At 56.3% G+C, this 18,386-nt stretch overlaps 1 protein-coding gene across 1 annotated transcript in view; it reads right to left on the reverse strand.

The window, feature by feature from the left end:
* The window catches only part of GFRA2 (GDNF family receptor alpha 2), a 71,722-nt gene extending 56,020 nt beyond the window's left edge, over window positions 1–15,702 (reverse strand). The window contains exons 1-2 of the mRNA XM_066639412.1: window positions 15,563–15,702; window positions 1,560–1,874 (exon numbers count right to left, since the gene is read on the reverse strand). Of these exons, the coding sequence (XP_066495509.1) occupies window positions 1,560–1,874; window positions 15,563–15,602 (355 nt within the window). The 5' untranslated portion in view covers window positions 15,603–15,702. The remainder of the gene's footprint in view (window positions 1–1,559; window positions 1,875–15,562) is intronic.
* Between the last annotated feature and the right edge of the window lie 2,684 nt (window positions 15,703–18,386).

Here is an 18,386-nt window from a genome sequence, read left to right on the forward strand (position 1 = left end):
CCCACCCCTCCTCCAGCAGGCCCATTTCCTTCTTCATCACAGAAGGAAGCTCTCCAAACTTTCTCATATGAGGGCCACATCAGATATTTTACACATTTTTGTAGACAAAAAAATTTTATACGTGAATTAATGAAATTTAAATGAATGAATAAGTTTTACTCAGATCTTTTTTGTAATCTGCCTGACACAATTCAGAACAAGAAATAAATGTGACAATTAGAAAGAAACAAGTGTTGCTTAAACTGAGAAATGGGATACAGCAGTGCTTTGGCATCCATGGGGGTTCCGTTCCCTGAACCCCCACGGATGCCGAAATCCCCAGATAATGAAATCCATGGGTCTGGTCACCCAGATCCTCCAGAGACAACTGCAGCTGTGCTCCTGTCATATCTGGAAGGTGTTCTGAGGCGCAGGGAGGCCACGTGCAGCCTCAGATTGCCTTCTAAGGCCTTTGGGAGGCCTCACAATGTCACTTCCAGTTTTCAGAAGGCCTTCAAAAGACATAAAAATGGCCTGCATAAGATTGAAACCTTGGCCTGGCTAAGATTCCTGAGATTCTGATTAAGGGTCTGCTTTGAGGCAGATCAGAACATCCTGCTCAGAAACATCCTAGCTGATGCCACTCTTTCTCCAGGCCTAAATCTTTTCTTTTTTCAATAACTGCAGATGCTTGGCCTCTCGCTCGACCTGGTTGGTGGGTTACCTTTGCCTGCTGCCTTTAAATTTATTCGGACCCATCTATTTGACATCGAAAAACAGGATTTGCAAGCCGCCCCAGGATTTGCCACCAGCCCAGCTTCCCTTACATCATGTTCTCCTTTGCATCTTGGGCTTTCGTGACCATCTGATTCTGGTTCAAAATACTTTTACTTTTATTTTCTCAGGTTCGCACAGCCTTCACACTGGCCAGATTTAATGTCATGCCTACAAATGTTTTGAGCGCCACATTCAATGGGTCATTGGAGAGCTCTCAGATCTTGTGATTTAACCTTGACTCATATGTTACTTTACTGCCCTCACTATACTGATCTACATCACCAAATTTTATTCCCACTTCTGCAAAAGTCTCATAGAACTGATACAGATACTGTTCATTATTTGTTGTGTGGGAGAAATGAGTGCTGCTTGCTAAATGTAGCGATATATTTGCATTTTGTGTTGAACAGGCATAATTTTTTTCCTACTTTTCCTCTCCTGCATGTTGGTCAAACAGTGAGCGGTTTTGTGCCTGGCTGGTCGCATCCGGAAAGTGTAGGTCAGTCTGACCCCATGGATACAAAACCTGCGGATAGTCAAATCTTTGGATATCAAAATCCACTGATAAAGAACAAACTGTATAATGAGTAAAAATGTCAAACATTAGCAAATGCTCTGCAAGAAACAATTTGCTGTGGGCCGGATAAAATCTTGTGGCAGGTTGGATGTGGCCCCCGGGCTGTAGTTTTGAGACCCCTGCTTTATCAGAAGCTTTGATGCTTTACATGAAACTGCTCACAGCAGTCACCCCACGAGACAGAAGGCACTCAAACCGAGAGTGCGCCTGGAGCAGTGCCGCTTACCCCCAGCCAGGCCCAGGTGGATGCTCCAGTAGATCTGCAGGCACAGCTGCTCCTTCTTCATGCCCCGCTTGCAGTGGCAGTGGTAGAGGGGGCTCTCCTGCAACACTTCCAGGGCTGCCTGGCACTCCTTGTTGGCCAGCATGGTGTTGCGGTCCCGGCCAGCCACGCACTGGCGCAGGGTGCGGTAGCGTGAGCTGCAGCTGGCTTCCGACCCACACAGCTCACTGGCTCGCGCGCAATCCACAGAAGTCCTCCAGCCAGGGGCGTCTTGGGCAGCCAGTGAGGCGGGAGTGGCGCAGGCATGGAACACCCTGTCTGGGGAGAAAAGCCAAAGGAGGGCATGTGAGTGGAACTGGCCCTCTGCAGCCTGCCCCAAGTCAGAAACAGACCCTCAGAAGCTGCTCCACTCATCCACCCCACCCAGGATGACCCCCCCTCTGAGTCCCCAGCGAGAGCAATCTGCCAACTACCTGCGGCCCTTCAAATCTTCCCCTCCCCACTACAAGTGACTCAGTCGCTGCCCTTCATCCTCCACAGCCTTGTTGAGCCCAGCTCTGGAACACCCCAGGCCTGCCACACATCTGTCTGCCCATATTTCTACTTTCACTCACATCCGGTGCCCCTGAGCATAGGCGGGTACAGGTGGCCCAACCAGGAGGCAACCAAATGTGGTCTGTCTCAGTGGCAGAGGGGTGAGGGCCTTGGTCTTAGCTCCTAGCTGGGCCCACCGTGGAACACTGACCAAGGTCCAGGCTGAGGAAGAGCTGCCGAGATGTGCTATATGTACACAAACAGGCTTGATGTATCTGTGTGAAGCAGGTGCTGCTCTGGCTCCCTTACTCAAGTTGTCTGCCCTGCATGATGGCTGCTTTCTACTTTCTGGTTGTGGCTCAGCTGAATCTAAATGGTCTCATCTGTGCCTCGCCCAGTGTCATGTGCTGATAACGTTGCCTGGTGTCTGGAGCGACGCAAGAAATGTGCACTGGAAATTAGGAGCGCACTGCCTATGGGTGCCAGCCTGGGTCTGCCGCCTTGGCGTCTAGCCTGGACGCCTTTAAAAGGGGATTGGACAAGTTTCTGGAGGAAAAATCCATTATGGGGTACAAGCCATGATGTGTATGCGCAACCTCCTGATTTTAGAAATGGGCTATGTCAGGTGAAAGGAAGGGCACCAGGATGCAGGTCTCTTGTTATCTGGTGTGCTCCCTGGGGCATTTGGTGGGCTGCTGTGAGATACAGGAAGCTGGACTAGATGGGCCTATGGCCTGATCCAGTGGGGCTGTTCTTATGTTCTTATGAGGCTGTGCTGCCTTCCAGACCTGCACTGGAACCAGGACTTTTGAGTGGCCCCTGCAACCACTCAACACTCCAGCACAAACTATAAAGAAGGAATCCAGAGGCATGAGAACCAAGACTCCAACCCACACGTGACTATGGGGAAGAGCTCTTGACAGGCAGCACTTGGGAGGAGGTCTCATAGGAGAAGGCTGGCAGTCTTTGCAGAAACCCTCGAGAGGTGGTGGACCCAAGGCTGCATCAGGCAGCATTCTGGTCACCCCATTCCTGCTGCAGACACACTCCAGGGTCTCAGGCAGCACACGGCCTTTCCCACCTCCCTTTCCTCAGCAAGAGCTGGAGGGGAGGCACGCAAAGCAGGAGCCTCACCACTGAGTCACAGCCCTCAAACACAAGAAACAGTTAGCTGAAAGCTGCATCATACAGGAGTCCAAGGGATGTTGCATTCCACTGTCAGTTACATATTGGGGGGTTCGGTGGTCAAAAGGCTGGGCAGATTTCTAGCAATAGCACAAACAAGCGAGAACCAGGAAGCTGTCTTGCTTCCACAGAAGCCCAAAGTCACACCACGGGCAGTGCAGCCACAGGCAGGAGGAGCAGAGTGTGTGTTGCCCGCAAAGGGAAGCCAGCTGTGTGCCTTTTCCCTGCCAGCCCCAACAAGCCCCGATAGAGCAGCCACCACTGGGCACCCTCCAGCATCTGGCCTTTTGCACCAATTGATCTTGTTCTGTTCATTTTTATTGGCAGAGCCAAGCAGAGGTCACTGAGAACTTGCTCAGGCAGGCCAAAAGTCACAGATTTTTCACACTGGGACTTCCAGGGAACTGGATGCACAAAGAGGGACGGACCAGAGAATTGTCAGGGAGGGCCAACTGAAGACTAACGCAAGCTATTGCATCGGACACTGGTTTGGTGGGGGGTGGGCATCTCTACCCGCCTTCTCTACCTCCTCCTTCTACTCCCTGAATTGGAAAAGGAAGAGGGGAGGCAGAGAGAGGAGCAGAGTTGCGGCGCCAGAACACAGCAGGGTGGCAGGCGCAGCGCTTGGCAGGTCACTGAGTTGGGGAGCAGCATTTAGCAGGTCACCTCAGGCGTCAAGAGGTCCTGGGTTGGCCCTGACCTGGTAGAGCCAGCCCTGCTTTGTGTACAGGTAGCCCCGAGTTCAGTTCCTGGCACTGCATCCAGCTTGTGAAGTTCAGAGGGGAGCAGAGGACTGAGCTTGGAACCCTGCAGAGCCACAGCCAGCCTGGGTCAAGGAGACGGAGCCAGAGGACCCACAACTCTGGCTCTGGAGAAGCACTTGTGCAAGTCCCCTATTCAGAGTGGACACAAACCCCAAAGAACAGGAGCTCAACAGATGCACATATATGGACACCCAGAAAAGCAAGGGAGGAAAGGAGAGACAATGCAGGTAAATGAATGCTCAGCTGCCCTCCCCACTTGTCTGTCCTGCCCATCATCAGGAAAAACTAGCTAGGTAGGGAGTTGGCACTCCCTGGCACTGTGGGCACTACTGTATGTGAGCACAGCCTAAACAGTGTCCATGGGAGTCTGGCCAAAGGGCAAACATAGCTTCCTGGCTGGAGCCTTCCAGACTCTCCCCAAATCTCGGGGGGGAGGAGACACAAAAGGGGGTGGGGGTCCATTTCTCTTGCCCTCCCAGATGTCAATGTCCTCGCACACACCCACAGATGGCCAGGGCTGTCACAAAACAGCAGCACCTGCTTCCCTGCAGCGCACCTGGCAGGTCTTGCTTGCTCGTCAATCGAAACACCCAACTGCCAGCCTGCCTTTGGCTGGAAGGTCACTGTTGAATGCTGAGCAGGTACTATCTTGCTGCAACAGCCTGCCTGCTGGGGGTCGGCAGCACAGCGGGGGAGCAGCTGCTCATCACTGCCAGGCTCACCAGGAGTATCTCCTCTTGATGGACACAGGATGGGCCGGAGCAGGCAGCTGAGAGAGACGGGGGACTCTCGCTAGAGACGTTCAAGCAGAGGCTTCACAAGCAGCTGTTGGAGATGCTTAAGAGCATTTCCTGCCTAAGGCAGGGGTTGGACTAGATGACCTATTAGGCCCCTTCCAACTCTATGATTCTTGTGAAAAGGCAGCCCCTGGATGCCACATAGAAGGGTGGGAGCCTGCCCTTCTCTGAGTCCCATCCAGGAAGGTCCCTTTCAAGCTGCTCTCGTGATTCGTTGCAAAGACCGCCTCTGGAGAGTCACAGAGCAGAGCCTGCAAAGACAGCACCTCCCAAGCAACCCAGCCCTGTTTGTCTTCAGGCACCAGAGAGACTTCCCAGGAGTTCCCATCAGACCTGCCCGTGCTGGGGAGGGGGGTGGAGGTGAGAGAATGGCAGCCGAGTAACAAGGCAATGCACCGCAACACACCGTGTTTCTATGCACTGGAAGCACACCAGTGGCCCAGGTGTGCCTATGCAGGCCACTGTGAGGCACCACTCCCCTCTCAAAGCCCAGGACCCGCAACTCGGGGGGGGGGGGTCACACTGCACTGCTAGCTCAGAGTCCTCGTGGCATGTCGGAAGCGTCCCTCACATACGAAACAGATCACGGTGCAAGATCAACCAAGGAGGGAGGGGAGAGCTGACACCTCTCCGTATCTTGAGTGGACAGGCAGGCATTGTCCACACTGCCACCACAGGGCAAGGCGGGCGGCACCTCCGTCTATTTGCCCAGGCGCGGTGGCCACACTGGGATCGGCCTGTGCAAGTGCGGGGAGGGCATTGCTGCAGCAGCATAAGGGGCGCCTTTTTCCTTTCTTCCTAGTTGTCTCTTGGAGGGCATTTGACTGTCAGGCCAGCCCACAGGGATCCCAGCAAGAAGCCCCTGCTCAGAACGTCCCTGTGCTCCCCAAGCCTGGCCTTTGCAGCACTGGTTAGCGCTGTGTGGAATGCCACACCAGCACTGCCCTTCAGGCACTTCTGGGGACTGCAGCCCTTGTGGCACTCACCCCAGTTCACGCAACTCCAGCCTGGTGCTGGGGGGACAAATGTCTCTCATTAGAAGGGAGACCACATGACACACACTGGGAACAGAGAAACCTCCACATAGGTCTGGACACCCCCCGTTCCACAGGATTAGAGTCACACGGTCTTAGTAGGGGAAGCAGGCGGCCCCTCCTGATCAGCGCAGGAGTCGGGCTTTCAGCTGTCGCTTCCCAGGCTCCATCAGTTGCTGAGCATCGAGCACTGGCCAAGTCCAGACTGCAGCTCCCAAAGGCCTGCAGCAGGTACCTGTGCAGCTGAGGAACAGAGAGGCTGTGGAAGCCACCAGTGGGCCGTGGTTACCGAGGAGGTCTAGCATGAGTGCGCAGGAGCCATGCAAGAACCCAGGGCCAACAGGTAGCACAGTGGCCAAGGGGGCCATGCAGTGGCCACAGTGGCCATTCCTCAACACTGAGACAGTCACCCAGGTCTGGCCTGGTCTGCTTCAGACAAGCCTACCACAAGCATGGACCCTTTTCTTCTGCTTTGTTTTCCAACCCAACATTTGCCCTTTCTAAAAAGTTCTTGTTGGCATCCTTCAGTCTCGGAAGACTATGGTGTGCGCTCTGAATGGTGGTTCTGGAACAGAGTGTCCTCTCCAGTGCGCGAAGCCTGGGTAAAGTAGGTATGGAGGATAGGCTGTTACCCAGGCAGCAAATCCCCCCTCTCCACGTCGCTGAAATGGTCCAATGGAAAGGCAGAGGCCAATACGGTTGGTTCCAGCGGCCTTGCAGGAGTTGCCAGAACATGACTGTGTTCAGCCATGAACTGCCTCAGGGACTCCAGCTCCGGATTTTGCCTCGAGGTTGACTCCTGAAGCCTTTCCCATAACTGGATGTAGCCACAAGGCAGTGGAGGTTTGGGATCAGAGTTTTCCTTCTCTCAGATGAGCTGCCTTCCCAGGCTGACGAGCCCCATCTACCCGGTGGCTGTTTAGTCGCCTCTTAGGACAAGTACAGCCAAACCGAGGGCCTATTCTTATCCCCAGCCCCCAGGGGATCTAAAAAGCTACTGCTGCATAAATTCATTAGCAGCACCATAAATGGAAACAACAGCCATCCAGTGGGCGGCTTCAAAGGTGTAATGGACTTTTGTCAGGTGACTGTCCTGAGGAAGCACATGTAGATGCGACCCGGCTTGTGTCAAGGTACCAGCTGAAATCCCACCCCTACTTTTGTCGGCAGGCACCAGCATTGCCACCTCCACCTCCTCTGTCTGCCAGCAGGGAGGGTGCAGAGAAAAGGCAGAGGGAGAGGGCCTCCTTCTCCTGGTTACTGGGAAGTGATGGGCACCAGGATCACTACAGGCTCCCCTCCCCCAAACTTTGCCACTTTGCTCTTTGTCAGTGACACCGGAGGAGGTGATCCCCCCACCTGTTTTCCCTGGCTCCTCACACAAGCAGCCAAGAGGAGGATGAGGCAGGGGCCAGAGCAACCAGAGGGTACTACACACCCAACAGCAGGTTACCACCTCCCCAAGCTCACCAATGGAAGCGGGCACTTCAGCTTGCCTCAAGGGTGCACCCCCCCCCCCATGTGCGTGCAGAGGTCCTACACAGCCTGTGCGGTTCCCTCCTTGTGCAGGTCCCAGTGCCTTCTTTTTCTTCCCATTTACATCATGTGACACGTACTGAGTTGTTCCCTTTTAAATATTTACAAGTATTCCAGTAAAAATAATGTCCAAGTAAAGCTCTAATTTTGATGGAACACAACATTTAAGCCTCATATAAATGCATTTTATTGAATTTTGTTTCTAATCAAAATCTCAGTTCAAATACTTCTGACTGTTAGGAAAACTCTGCTGCACAATCTGGTGGATTGTTTCTTAAGGATTATAAGTCAAACAGGCTAAATCAGATCCCACTTGATTCTGGAAACTGGGAAGGGGATCCAGAAAACGCTAAGAGGCTGCATTTTCTGGACAACCTACATGGTGGGAGCTCACAGGGCATAGCTCTCCTCCAGACCAAAAGGAAAAAACCAAAACCTGAGCATGCCAGGAGGAAAGCCTGAAGCCACATTTCTTTTCTAGGCAGAAGAGCCTCACCACGCAAGCCTTGGGTGGCATCACTCCGATGCAGGCCGATCACCTCACTCAGACACAGCCCAGAGCCAGCTGCTCTGCCTGCCTCCGGGGCAGCACAAACTGGAATCCCTCCTCCCATGCCATCTCAGCACTGCTGCCCAAGCCCTGACCATGCACCTCATGAGACTCGGAACCGTAGGACTTCTGGTTTCATTGATTGGACAGAGCCCAAGGAGGAGGGGAATGATCCACTTCCCATGTGAGAGAACCGGAAGTAGATGATTGTAGCTCATATTGGCAGCAGGGTGGATTGAGGTAGCAATAGACTCGGGGGGGGGAAATGCACCCCAAATCCACAGCCCCCCAAGACCCCTTGCAAACTGCCACAGGTGCAACCTGTCTCAGACCCTTTCTGGTCCTCAGAGTCTGCAAGAACTCTGCAATGGTTGTGATCTATGCAAGCCAGGCTCCTTCCTTCCAGGCATGCAGGGAATGACAACATGACCCATGAAGTTCTCTGCCCCACAGCTGTCCCACGGAAAGGACAAGCCCAGGCTCATAGAACCCCAAAGAAGGAGCAGGCAGAACAAGCCCTCTTGCGCCCAGGGGAGCTCCCAGGGATGGCAGAGGCCCAGAAATGCCTCCATTCTCCCTGTTCTCCATTTTCTCAGAAGGAGTCTGCAGAGCACTTTTTAGAGACAAGCCCGAATCTCACAAATATGCAGCCATCCCCATGGCTGAAACACCACAAGAATGCTCACATTAGGGCAACTGTCCCTTGCACCTGCTGATCAAAGGCACCTGTGTGTGAACCAGCACCCACCTGGGATGAGTGTGAACCACTTGGGTCAAGGTTAAGAATGTACTGGCTTCATTATTCATGTAATATTTACACCCTGCCTTTCCTTTGATTACAGCAGCACTCAAAAGGCAGCTGATGGTCAGCAATTAAAACCACAATACAATAAAACACAATCAACGAACCAGTAGAGAAAAATTCCATTCCTGGATACCAGGAACCAGAGATAGGCCATAATAAGCTCATCGAGTCCAACTGGCCCTTGCCTGGTGCTGAAACACCGGCAGGGATGGAATTGGACTGTTACATCCCGGGTCACATACCAGGAAGGCTTCCTAACCATAAGAACCACCAGCTGCAAGATCGCTCTGGAGTGGAACATGGAGAAGGCGCTCCCCAAACACACCTGAGGCAGGATCCTGCCAGATGAGACAGACCTCCAGCTTCCTTGAAACCACCACTAAACGCAAATGGAACTACAACCAGGGCTGTGTCTTGGTTTTGTGCCCCCCTCCAGAAGAAGCGGCCATTAGGACTACCTGGTTGGACCGGGCAGCAGGGCACCCAGCGCTCTGCCTCCAAGGGTGCCAGCCAGACCCTTCCGGAGCACTCACAAGCAGGGCACGATGGCCATCCCTCTTGTGAACAGAGAGGACCAGGACCTGTGGATGCTGGGCCTCCAATTAGTGAGTGGCGGCTTATGAGCCCTTCCCCCATGAATCTGTCTGATCTGTGCAATCCTCTCTGTTGCTGGAGGCTGGGGCAGGGATGCTGGGACCAGGCAGCTACCAGGCAAGGCATTTTCTTGATAGGATGTCGCATCTTATATGGCCCGCAATACAGAACAGGGAGAAGGCAATGTCAGCCAGTCAGGAGAGAGGACGGGCCTGCTTGGAGGCCACGGCAGAGCTGCACAGGCCCCGGGTGAGGAAGTGCCAGAGTTCCAGCTGCTGCCAGCAGAGAACAGAATCTGGGCCTCAAAAGACATCGCATCTCTCCAAGAACACTGGTGCCTGCTGATTAGCGCCTGTAAGTGAAATGGGAAGTCTTTCTACATCCCAGGCTCTGGGGAAGGACAGCTCAGAAACCGGACAAGAGTACCCCTTTTTTTTGTTTAGAGGTGGGTCCTTCCACAGGTCCTTTATAAGGACCCTTTTGCAGAAGGAGGGATTCAGTCGCACTCGTGCAGGGCACTGTGGGCAACAGCAGGTCGCACACACCCTGGGCTACTGTCCCTCTTCATGGCCAAAAGCCCTCCCTGTCCCTCTTCTCTCTCTCTCCACCGACATCTGCATGTGGGGCCTCTCCATCCCTGCAGTGTGTGTGGCCTCCTGACCCTGAACTTCTGGACAGCACTTCCTCAGCCTGACCTTCCCCTGCTCGGTGGAGTCCAACCTGCCCCATCAGCCTCCCCGTCACTCCCACAAGCACATGCAGAATGGACTGGGATCGAAACTGTCTTCAGGCACAGGCTGGTGCGGGAAAACTTTCCAAGAAGCCCCTTGGCCTAGGGAATGCTTGAGGGGCAAGAGGAGGACAGAGGGCAGGTACATGAAGGCCCAATCCTGTCCAACTTTCCAGCTCCAGTGTAGCCACAGTGCAGCCCCGTGGTAAGGGAGAACATGTTTCCATACCTTAAGAAGAGCCCAGTGATTGCCCCTCCAACCACAACTCATACCCCACTGGCACTGCTGCACCAGCACTGGAAATTTGGGTAGGGCTGGGTCCTGAGTCTTCCTGCAGGCACACAGATATCTGTTCTGGTTTACTTTCTGAGCCAGGGAGGTTCTCCCTTCCTCACCAGGGAAGGCAGAAGGAGATGCTGGAGATGTTGGGGCTGCCCTGAGCCTTCCTTCATGCGCAGATCCACCTTCTCTCCAGCCACCCAAGTAACCTCCTGCCAGATACAGAAGCAAGACAGTGACACCTACAGGCAGATCACGGCTCTGCCCCGTCAGGCATCAGCCGCTTTCCAAGCAGAAGAGACTGCTAAGTGAATTGTTCTGATTCTGCAACAGCCTCTTGGCATCATGTCCCGCTGTAAGGTCTCCAGGGCCTGACCTCCAGCCCCCCCCCCCCACCACTTTATTGCAAGCCCTGGCCTGGGCCCAGCAGCATTCAGGGCTGAGAAGGCACTTTTGCTGAATATCTCCCACAGTCTCTTTCCCAGAAGCTTGAGTGCCCTGCCCACTGGTCGGTCTTCCTTCCTGACACAGAAGGCCTGGGAGGGCGAGCCCACAGAAGAGGGGCTGGCAGCTGCATCAGGTAGGCTCTCACCATTAGCACCTCCTGGCCTGGTTTCCTGACTCTACAAAGCAGGACTGTGGCATGAAGCGGGTAATGGTAGAAGCTCAGAACTTGGTCAGGAGATGGAAAGGTTCCCAGACTGGAGGTGGCAGGATTGAGAAGAAGGGCAGAAGAAGAGTTGCTGCTGTCACACTGATCATTTCCTGGACTTGCCTTCAGAACAAGAAACGTGAGTGGTGGTGACACCTTCATGGTGGTGACAGCAGAGTAATGGCCGCTGCCAGCCTAGCAGTCAGTGAACTTTGTGCATTTCCAAGGAGAAAGGAAACAGTCCTGGATGGTTTCTACCCTTCATGCTACAAAGTCCTGCTCGCAGTGCTACAGTCAATCCCTCCATGATTTGTTTTGATGGGAGGGGGAATGGGATGAAGGGCAGTTCCTTTTCTGCAGAAGGAAGCAATTGTTTACTGAGCCAACAGAAAACAGGGATCTGCACCAACCCTGGAGACGGAACGGCCCACAGCAAATACCAGCAAGATTGGGCAAGGTTGGATAACAATGAAGGGGGCGTGGAAATGTGAGACTCTCAATTGCCAACTTTTCCAAAGGTTTCCAAAATGGCCTGCTTATTGGAGGGGAAGTGCACCAGCCACCACCACATCATGCGCTTCAGCCAACAGTGAGGTGCTGTTCACTGCTCTGACTCAGCTGCCCAGCAGTGCCATTGAGGATTTCATGTGTGCCTGAGAAACCACATTTCCTCCCCTCCCCAAAAAGTGCTTGCTGGAAAGACGTCATCAGAATGGAAGGCAGCAACTTGGCGGAAGCTACTCAAAGTGACAGCAGCAGCAGAACCAAGTGGCACTCAAGAAGACAGCTCCAAAGTGGCCCATTGCAGCTCAGACCTCACCTGGGAAAATCCTCCCTTTCTACAAGAGCCAAATATAAATCGCATCCACCACACACACTAGTGCAGAGTGAGGAAGGCCCTGGAGCCCAGCATCCAGACAGCCTCATGGCACCGTGAGGTCCACAAGCAGGTTCAGCAACAGCCTCCAGAGGCCAATGGAAAACTCTAGAGGGTGGAAGGGGGCCAAGGACATCAAGGGGCCCCCAGTCAGGGGCTGTCCACCAGGGTCAGTGACAAAGTAGCCATGTACAGCAAGTAAGACAGGCCACCTGGTATTACCTGGGAGGTGCAGAAAGCTGAAGTGTTCAATTGGGTTCTGGCAACACTGCAGTGACTGCTTCAAGTTAATTAAAATTCTATATTGCCAGTTGACATGTTTTTAAATTGCCTGTTTCTATTGTGCAAGTGGTCTTGCCTGTCCCTTTAAAGAGATGGAAAGGAGGTAAACCAGGGTTTTCAACACATGCACATCACACTTTTGATTCTACTGTGGAAGACTGGAAATAAAGCTATTGATTTCAACAAGCTTTCGCCTTTGCTCCCTGCATAAACTTGTGGGCCCAAACTTAGAAAAGGGAGGAGAGATAAATGGGTTCATGTGTTGTATGTTTCCTGTTAGTATTGCTTGATTTGCAGAACGCCCTGGGTTCAAGACCTGGGTGGAGGCATCTCCAATCAAACAGATCAGGCAGCAGGTGATGGAAAAGACTCCCAGACATGGAAAGGGCAATACGGCCTGATGCAACCTCTCATCATGTCCATAGCAATGCACGTGGCCTTGACTGCTTCATCACCAGACTGCAGGCCTAGAAACACCAACTCCCAGAGGGTACAGGACTGAATATGGCAAGTAGACCAGCCCTCCGATTGACTGGGGGATTCATCAAACAAGAACTGAATCTCCTCCACCAGCTGCCACCTTCTCAGTCTCACAAGCCCACGCATTGGAGGGCTGGAAAGGCCCTCGCTGTAGAGGGGAAAGGTCAGTCACACAGTCGTCCTACACAGGCTGCCTGGAGCACACGTTCATCTCCTCAGGCATCTAGGGGTGACCAAGCCTGGCAACAACCAGAGCAGCCATGTTTTTTCTATGGCAGCTGCAAGCGACAGCCTCCTGCTGAACCAAGTTATCCATTCCACTTCAGATTCACGGTTGTCAAAACGCACTTCCAGTGTTCATTGCACTTTCTGACAGCTCTTTCACAACCTTTGCTGTTTTTCCTCCAAGCCCTGGGTGCAAAGCGCTAACTGCGCGCGGCTCGATCAGAATCTCCCAAGGGTGAACTGTAACAAAGGTCAGAAGTTTGATGCCTGCATATTTTGCAACAATCCTGTTCTATAAGGACAACAATAATTTGCTCCATCAAACATGTTCGCTTCAACGCAAAAATCAAAGCACGCTGCAGTGTGCCTCAACTCTAACACACACACACACACACACACACACACACCGGCGCTGTTTAACTCCCTGTGCCACTACTGAGTGACCAGCCTTCAGAGTCCAGAGTCGACTCTTCTCCAGTCCCAGTCCATTCCCATCACATCAAATTGCTTGCCACGCACAGTCTCAGGGACAGAGATGTAGGTGTGGAGGACATGACCATTGCAGAGTGGGGACACAGCACTTCAGAACAAGCCTGAAATCCAAGGGCAATGCTACTGCTGCAGGTGCTGAAAACAGCAGGGTGTGTGGCAGCTCCTCCTGGGTGCTTACCTGCTTCTCCTGGTAGGTGTGGCACAGTCTGGCAGCTGTGCCAAGCAACATGGAGGAGGGCCAGTGCCCAGCAAGGCAACTGGCCAATCAGCAGCCCAGAATGGTTCCAGTTGAGGCACCAAGCCCAGAGAAGAACTGCTCTTCCCCAGTCCCCCAGGAACACCCAAGGCCTTGTGCTCACTCCTCCCCACTTCCTTCCTCTCCCCCCACGATGCAATTCCAGAGTCCAGAGCAAGCCTAGGGCTCCACCTGCCAAATCCTCTCCTACAGAGCTTCTTCTAAGCAGAGCTTCTTCTAAGAAGATCTGGGGGGACTCCCCCAGGAGCTCATCTTTTTCCATCCCTCTTTCCAGAATTTCTTCTGGAACAGGCAGAGGACTTTGTTGGCATTTGCCAAATCTGACTTGGTCTCCACAGAAGACCCTGGGCAAGGTAAGGCCAGGAGCTGCACTCTGGAGGAACGGCCCCCCTGCCAAGCCCTCCAAGCAAGCAAGCAAGTTATTCCAGGCACCAATCAATGCCTGTGGTCAGACTCAACCGAGCAACCAAGAGCCAGCCAGGAAAGCAGTGCTGGGAACCTCTTGTCAGATACGCATGTCTGGGTGCCAGCCTTCTGCTCCAGTAATTGCACTCTCCCCCCAGTCAGGACCCCAGGCCCTCACGGTGCCAAACGCACACATACCTCCCCGCCCCCAACAAGCAGGGCCCATGCAGAACGTGCTCCCATCTCTCCTTCATCCAAAGCATGTCTCGCACGCAGAACACACAAGCGCACGTGTGCCTGGGAGGCAACACGGAGGACACTGCAGGTTTCAGGAGCTGGGCTGCCGGCTGGCTCCTTCCCGAGTTTTCTGCTTTTGAGGCTGGAAGGGGAAAACAGGCAGCCCTGGGAGCTGCTGCACTGAGCTCTGGCTTCACCCTTCCTCACTCTGGTGCCCCCCCCATACAGGAACAGCCCAGGGGTGCCAGCAGACGGGTGGGGAAGGGAAAAGCCCTGAGCCAGGACAGGAGTCTGGGAGCAAAGGGGAGGGCCAGCCTGGCTTGGCCTGCGCCCACTGGACAGGGGAGCTGCCAAGGGCCCTGCCCTGGCCAGCAAGTCCCCTTTAGAGACACCTGTCTGCACCTGCCCAGGAAATCATGTGCTGGGACTGGGCCAGGCGTGCAAAGCGAGGGCAGCGGGTTGGGCAGAGGTTTGGGGGCCAGCGGAATGCTGGCTGAAGAATGGGGGTCTCTGCAGGGTACCAGGCACAGGTGGCAACTGGGTGGCAACTGATTTTTCTGGAGAATGGAGAGGTGCCTGCATCTCCCGCCCCCCCCCCGTCACCCCCAGTGCCCGGCTGCTGGGAAGGTGCAGCGCCCTGTCTCCGGCCCCCCCCCTTCACTGCTGCTGGCTGGAGCTTCTGCCTGGAAGCCTCTTCCTCCTGCTGCTCGTCCCCTGGGCAGGTGTGCAGGGGATGCTCCGGCCCAGAGAAGCCGGGAAGGTCCCCGAGCTGCGCGCCTCTTCAGCTCCCCGGGCGGCAAGCGCCTGGCCCGAAAGGAACCGCTCCGAAGCGGCCCAGCAGCGCCAGGGGGAGGAGCGCCTCCCCGTCCAGGAATCTCGGGGCTCCGATCCCGCCGCCGCTGCCCAGCAGCTTCCTCGCCTGCACGCTCTGCCCGCAAGCGGGGCACGAAGGGGCGGCTGCGGGGGTCGCACCTCGTCCTCTCCGCTGGAGTCCCGCAAGCCTCCAGGACCGCAGGGGCTGCCTGCGCGCGGACAGCCCTTCTGAAGACGTCCCGCGCCGGGCAGCGCTCCGGGGCGTGCCAGGCGCCTTCCCCGCGTCGCGGCACCCCCACCTCGGGCGGGCGAGCCCGGAGCCCCCGGCCGCTCCGGCGGACTGCAGCGGAAAGGGGGGCACTCGCCTTCCCCCGAGGGGCGCCCAGCAACCCGGCCTGGCTGCCGCCCCCCCCCCCTCCAGCCCGCGCCCTCCAGGCACCTGCCGCCCGCCCGCCCGCCCGCCCGCCGGCTCACTCACCCAGGCAGAGGAGGAGGCAGAGCGCGCCCGCTCCGATCATGGTAGTGGCGGGAGGCGAACCCCTCGGGGCGGCGGCGGGCGCAGCTCCTGAGACCCTCCTCGCCGCGGGCGCCCCGCGCCACCCAGGGGCGCCTCCTCCGGGCAGCCCCGAGCCTGCTCAGCTCCGGCGGGGCGCAGGCGCGCTCCTCGGCTCCGCGGACAGCATCCTTCTTCCTTCCCGGCTTCTCCCGGCGGGCGGAGGGCGGAGCGGGAGGCGCGGCGCTCAGAGCGGGGGCTCCATCCGCGCAGCCCGGCTGCTCCCGCGGCGCCCGCTGCACTGCCCGTCCGACGGCGGCTCTGCCCGACGCCGCGGCCCTGAGCTGCTGCTGCTGCTGCTGCTGCTGCGGGAGGAGGAGGACCGGCGCAGGAGGCGAGGCCAGGCCAGGCGCACGCCCGGCCGCTCCGCCTCCACGCCCGGCAGCCTCCCAGCGCAGCCCGCGGACGGGCAGAGAGCAGGTGCGCTCGACGGGCCGGCGCCTTTAGCGCCCGGGGGCGGGGGCGGCGCTGCCTGGCGGGCGGGCGGGGGCGCTCCGCAGCGGGTCTCGGGAGGCGGCTCCGCTCCGTGTGGCAGCCGCGGGCGGAGCGCCGCTGCCCGCCCGTGGAAGGACTGGCCGCCTCCGTCGCCCGGACGTCACGGGGGGAGGCTCGCCGCCTGCTTGCGAAGGGCGCCCCTCGGCCCGGCCCTCAAGGACGCCGCCCTCTGCACGCTCGCCGGGCGCCCGCTCCCTCCGGGGCCTCGAGGGGCCCCTTCCGGATCCAGCTTCGCCCCCCTGCTCCCCGCAGAGAGACCGGCCGGCGCAGGCTTCGAAGCGGGGCTGCAGGGCCGCAGCAGTCTCCAGACTCGGGAGGGGCCAGCTCTCCCCCCCCCGCCCTCGCCTGTGTGCGGGGCCTGGCCTGGCCTGCGGGGCGAGCCCCCTCCTGCCGCCTTCAGATGGGCCGTGGATTTGGGGGTCCCTCGGACTCCAGTGTGCCAAGCCGACTGGGTGCTTTGCATAAAGCACTGCACAGCAGCTCCTGTGCAGGACCCGGAGAAGCCCTCACAGCTCTTCTGCTCCCCTCCCAAGGCATGTGGGGGCTGTGTGGCCCTCACCTTGTCCCATTAGCCCGCCTGTGACTACTTTGAGGGACCAGGACAGGGAGAGGATGGAACGGCCTGTTCTCCCGAATTGGCCTTTGCAGCCACACTAGACGCTGTTCCAGAACCACCATTCAGAGCGCGATACCAGAGTCTTTCGAGACTGAAGGTTGCCAGCATCTAACATCTGTTCTCCCTACTGTGACCAGCAAATATGTGTTGTGGCCACAGTCAGGCTTCTCAAATTGAGCTTCCGCCAATCAAGTAGATGTCTGCGGATGAAACGGAGGTAGGATCCCTGGGAGCAGAAGGCCCCAGCAGCCCTGCTACTTCCCTGGCAGCCAGAGGTGGAACTGAATCACAGCCACTGCCAGAAGTTGCCTGCAAGTGATTCAGACAGAGGATGATGGGCAGGAAAGGAAACGCCACTGAGGAAGCTCTGCTTGGGCTCTGTCAGCTGCCGCACCTCCCTTGCAGGGCCGGAGGGTCCTGCCCAGCCAGGTCTGGGGGGGGCCAGGAAGGGGGGGCTGAGTGGGAGGAGGGAGCTTCCACCTTGGCAATCCCTTGGTGAAGTCGCCTGACCTGGCACAGGAGGTGCTGGAGCAGCCTCAGGCAAGCTGGCAATGACCTTCCCCAGAAGAAGAAGAGACTAATCAGTGCAGCTATAAATAGTCGCCTTGCCACAGAGCAGCAGCACATGGGAGGCAGTGCAAGGAAACCTATGGCGGGCCTGTGCAGCGCCAGGCAGCAGCTTCTGTGATGCCTCTGCTGACAAATGAACCACGTGCATAAATTGCTAGGCAGAAATGGTAGCCTCAGCTATGATGTTCGGAGGTTGACGGGAAAATAGGAGGGCTGGAGCAGTAAAGACCGAGGAGACATCTCCGCAAGCCCTGCAAAAGCTTTCTCCAAGGTGGTCTGCCCACTGCTGGCACCGAGACTCAACTATTGTGGCACACTCCCTGTGGGCCTGCCCTGGAAGACCATCTGGAAACCGCTGCTGCTGCAGAATGTGGTGACTTGTGTAGCTCCGGCAGTTTTGGTGGTTTGACTCTTGAACTGCTGCTCCTGCAACTGCACCAGCTGCTGTGTCCCAAGTGCAATTCTGGGAGCTGGCTTTAACCTTTCAAGTCTTTCATGGCCTGGGGCCAGGGCATCTGAAGGACCTCCTCCCAATGGTGACCCACCCCCTGAGGTCATTGGGAAGCCTTCCCCCATGTGCTACCACTGACCAAGGCTAGGTTGGCAACTGTGGGAGGAGTGTTTTCCCTGAGGCAGCACCACAACTTTGGCACACCCTCCTCCCTGATGACCTTCCACAGGGGGCTAAGGTCCTCTTTGTCTTGTCAGGCTTCTCCCCAATCAGAGGCTTCCCCCTTTCTATTCTACCCAAAATGAGAGGACATATCCCTGCCCTTGGCTTAGGAGTGGACCTCAACAGGTGGGAAACCCTGGCCTCTGAGTGGCCCGCTTGGAGGCAGGCTGTGCAGCATGGCCTTTCCCAGTTTGAAGAGACACTTGGCCAACAGACTGAGGCAAAGAAGGAAGGCCCATAGCCAGGGAGACAGACCAGGGACAGACTGCACTTGCTCCCAGTGTGGAAGGGATTGCCACTCCCGAATTGGCCTTTTCAGCCACACTAGACGCTGTGCCAGAACCACCTTTCAGAGCGCGATACCAGAGTCTTTCGGGACTGAAGGTTGCCTACAT

The sequence above is a fragment of the Tiliqua scincoides genome, chromosome 11, assembly GCF_035046505.1.
Source record: "Tiliqua scincoides isolate rTilSci1 chromosome 11, rTilSci1.hap2, whole genome shotgun sequence".
In the NCBI taxonomy this organism is placed as follows: Eukaryota; Metazoa; Chordata; class Lepidosauria; order Squamata; family Scincidae; genus Tiliqua; species Tiliqua scincoides.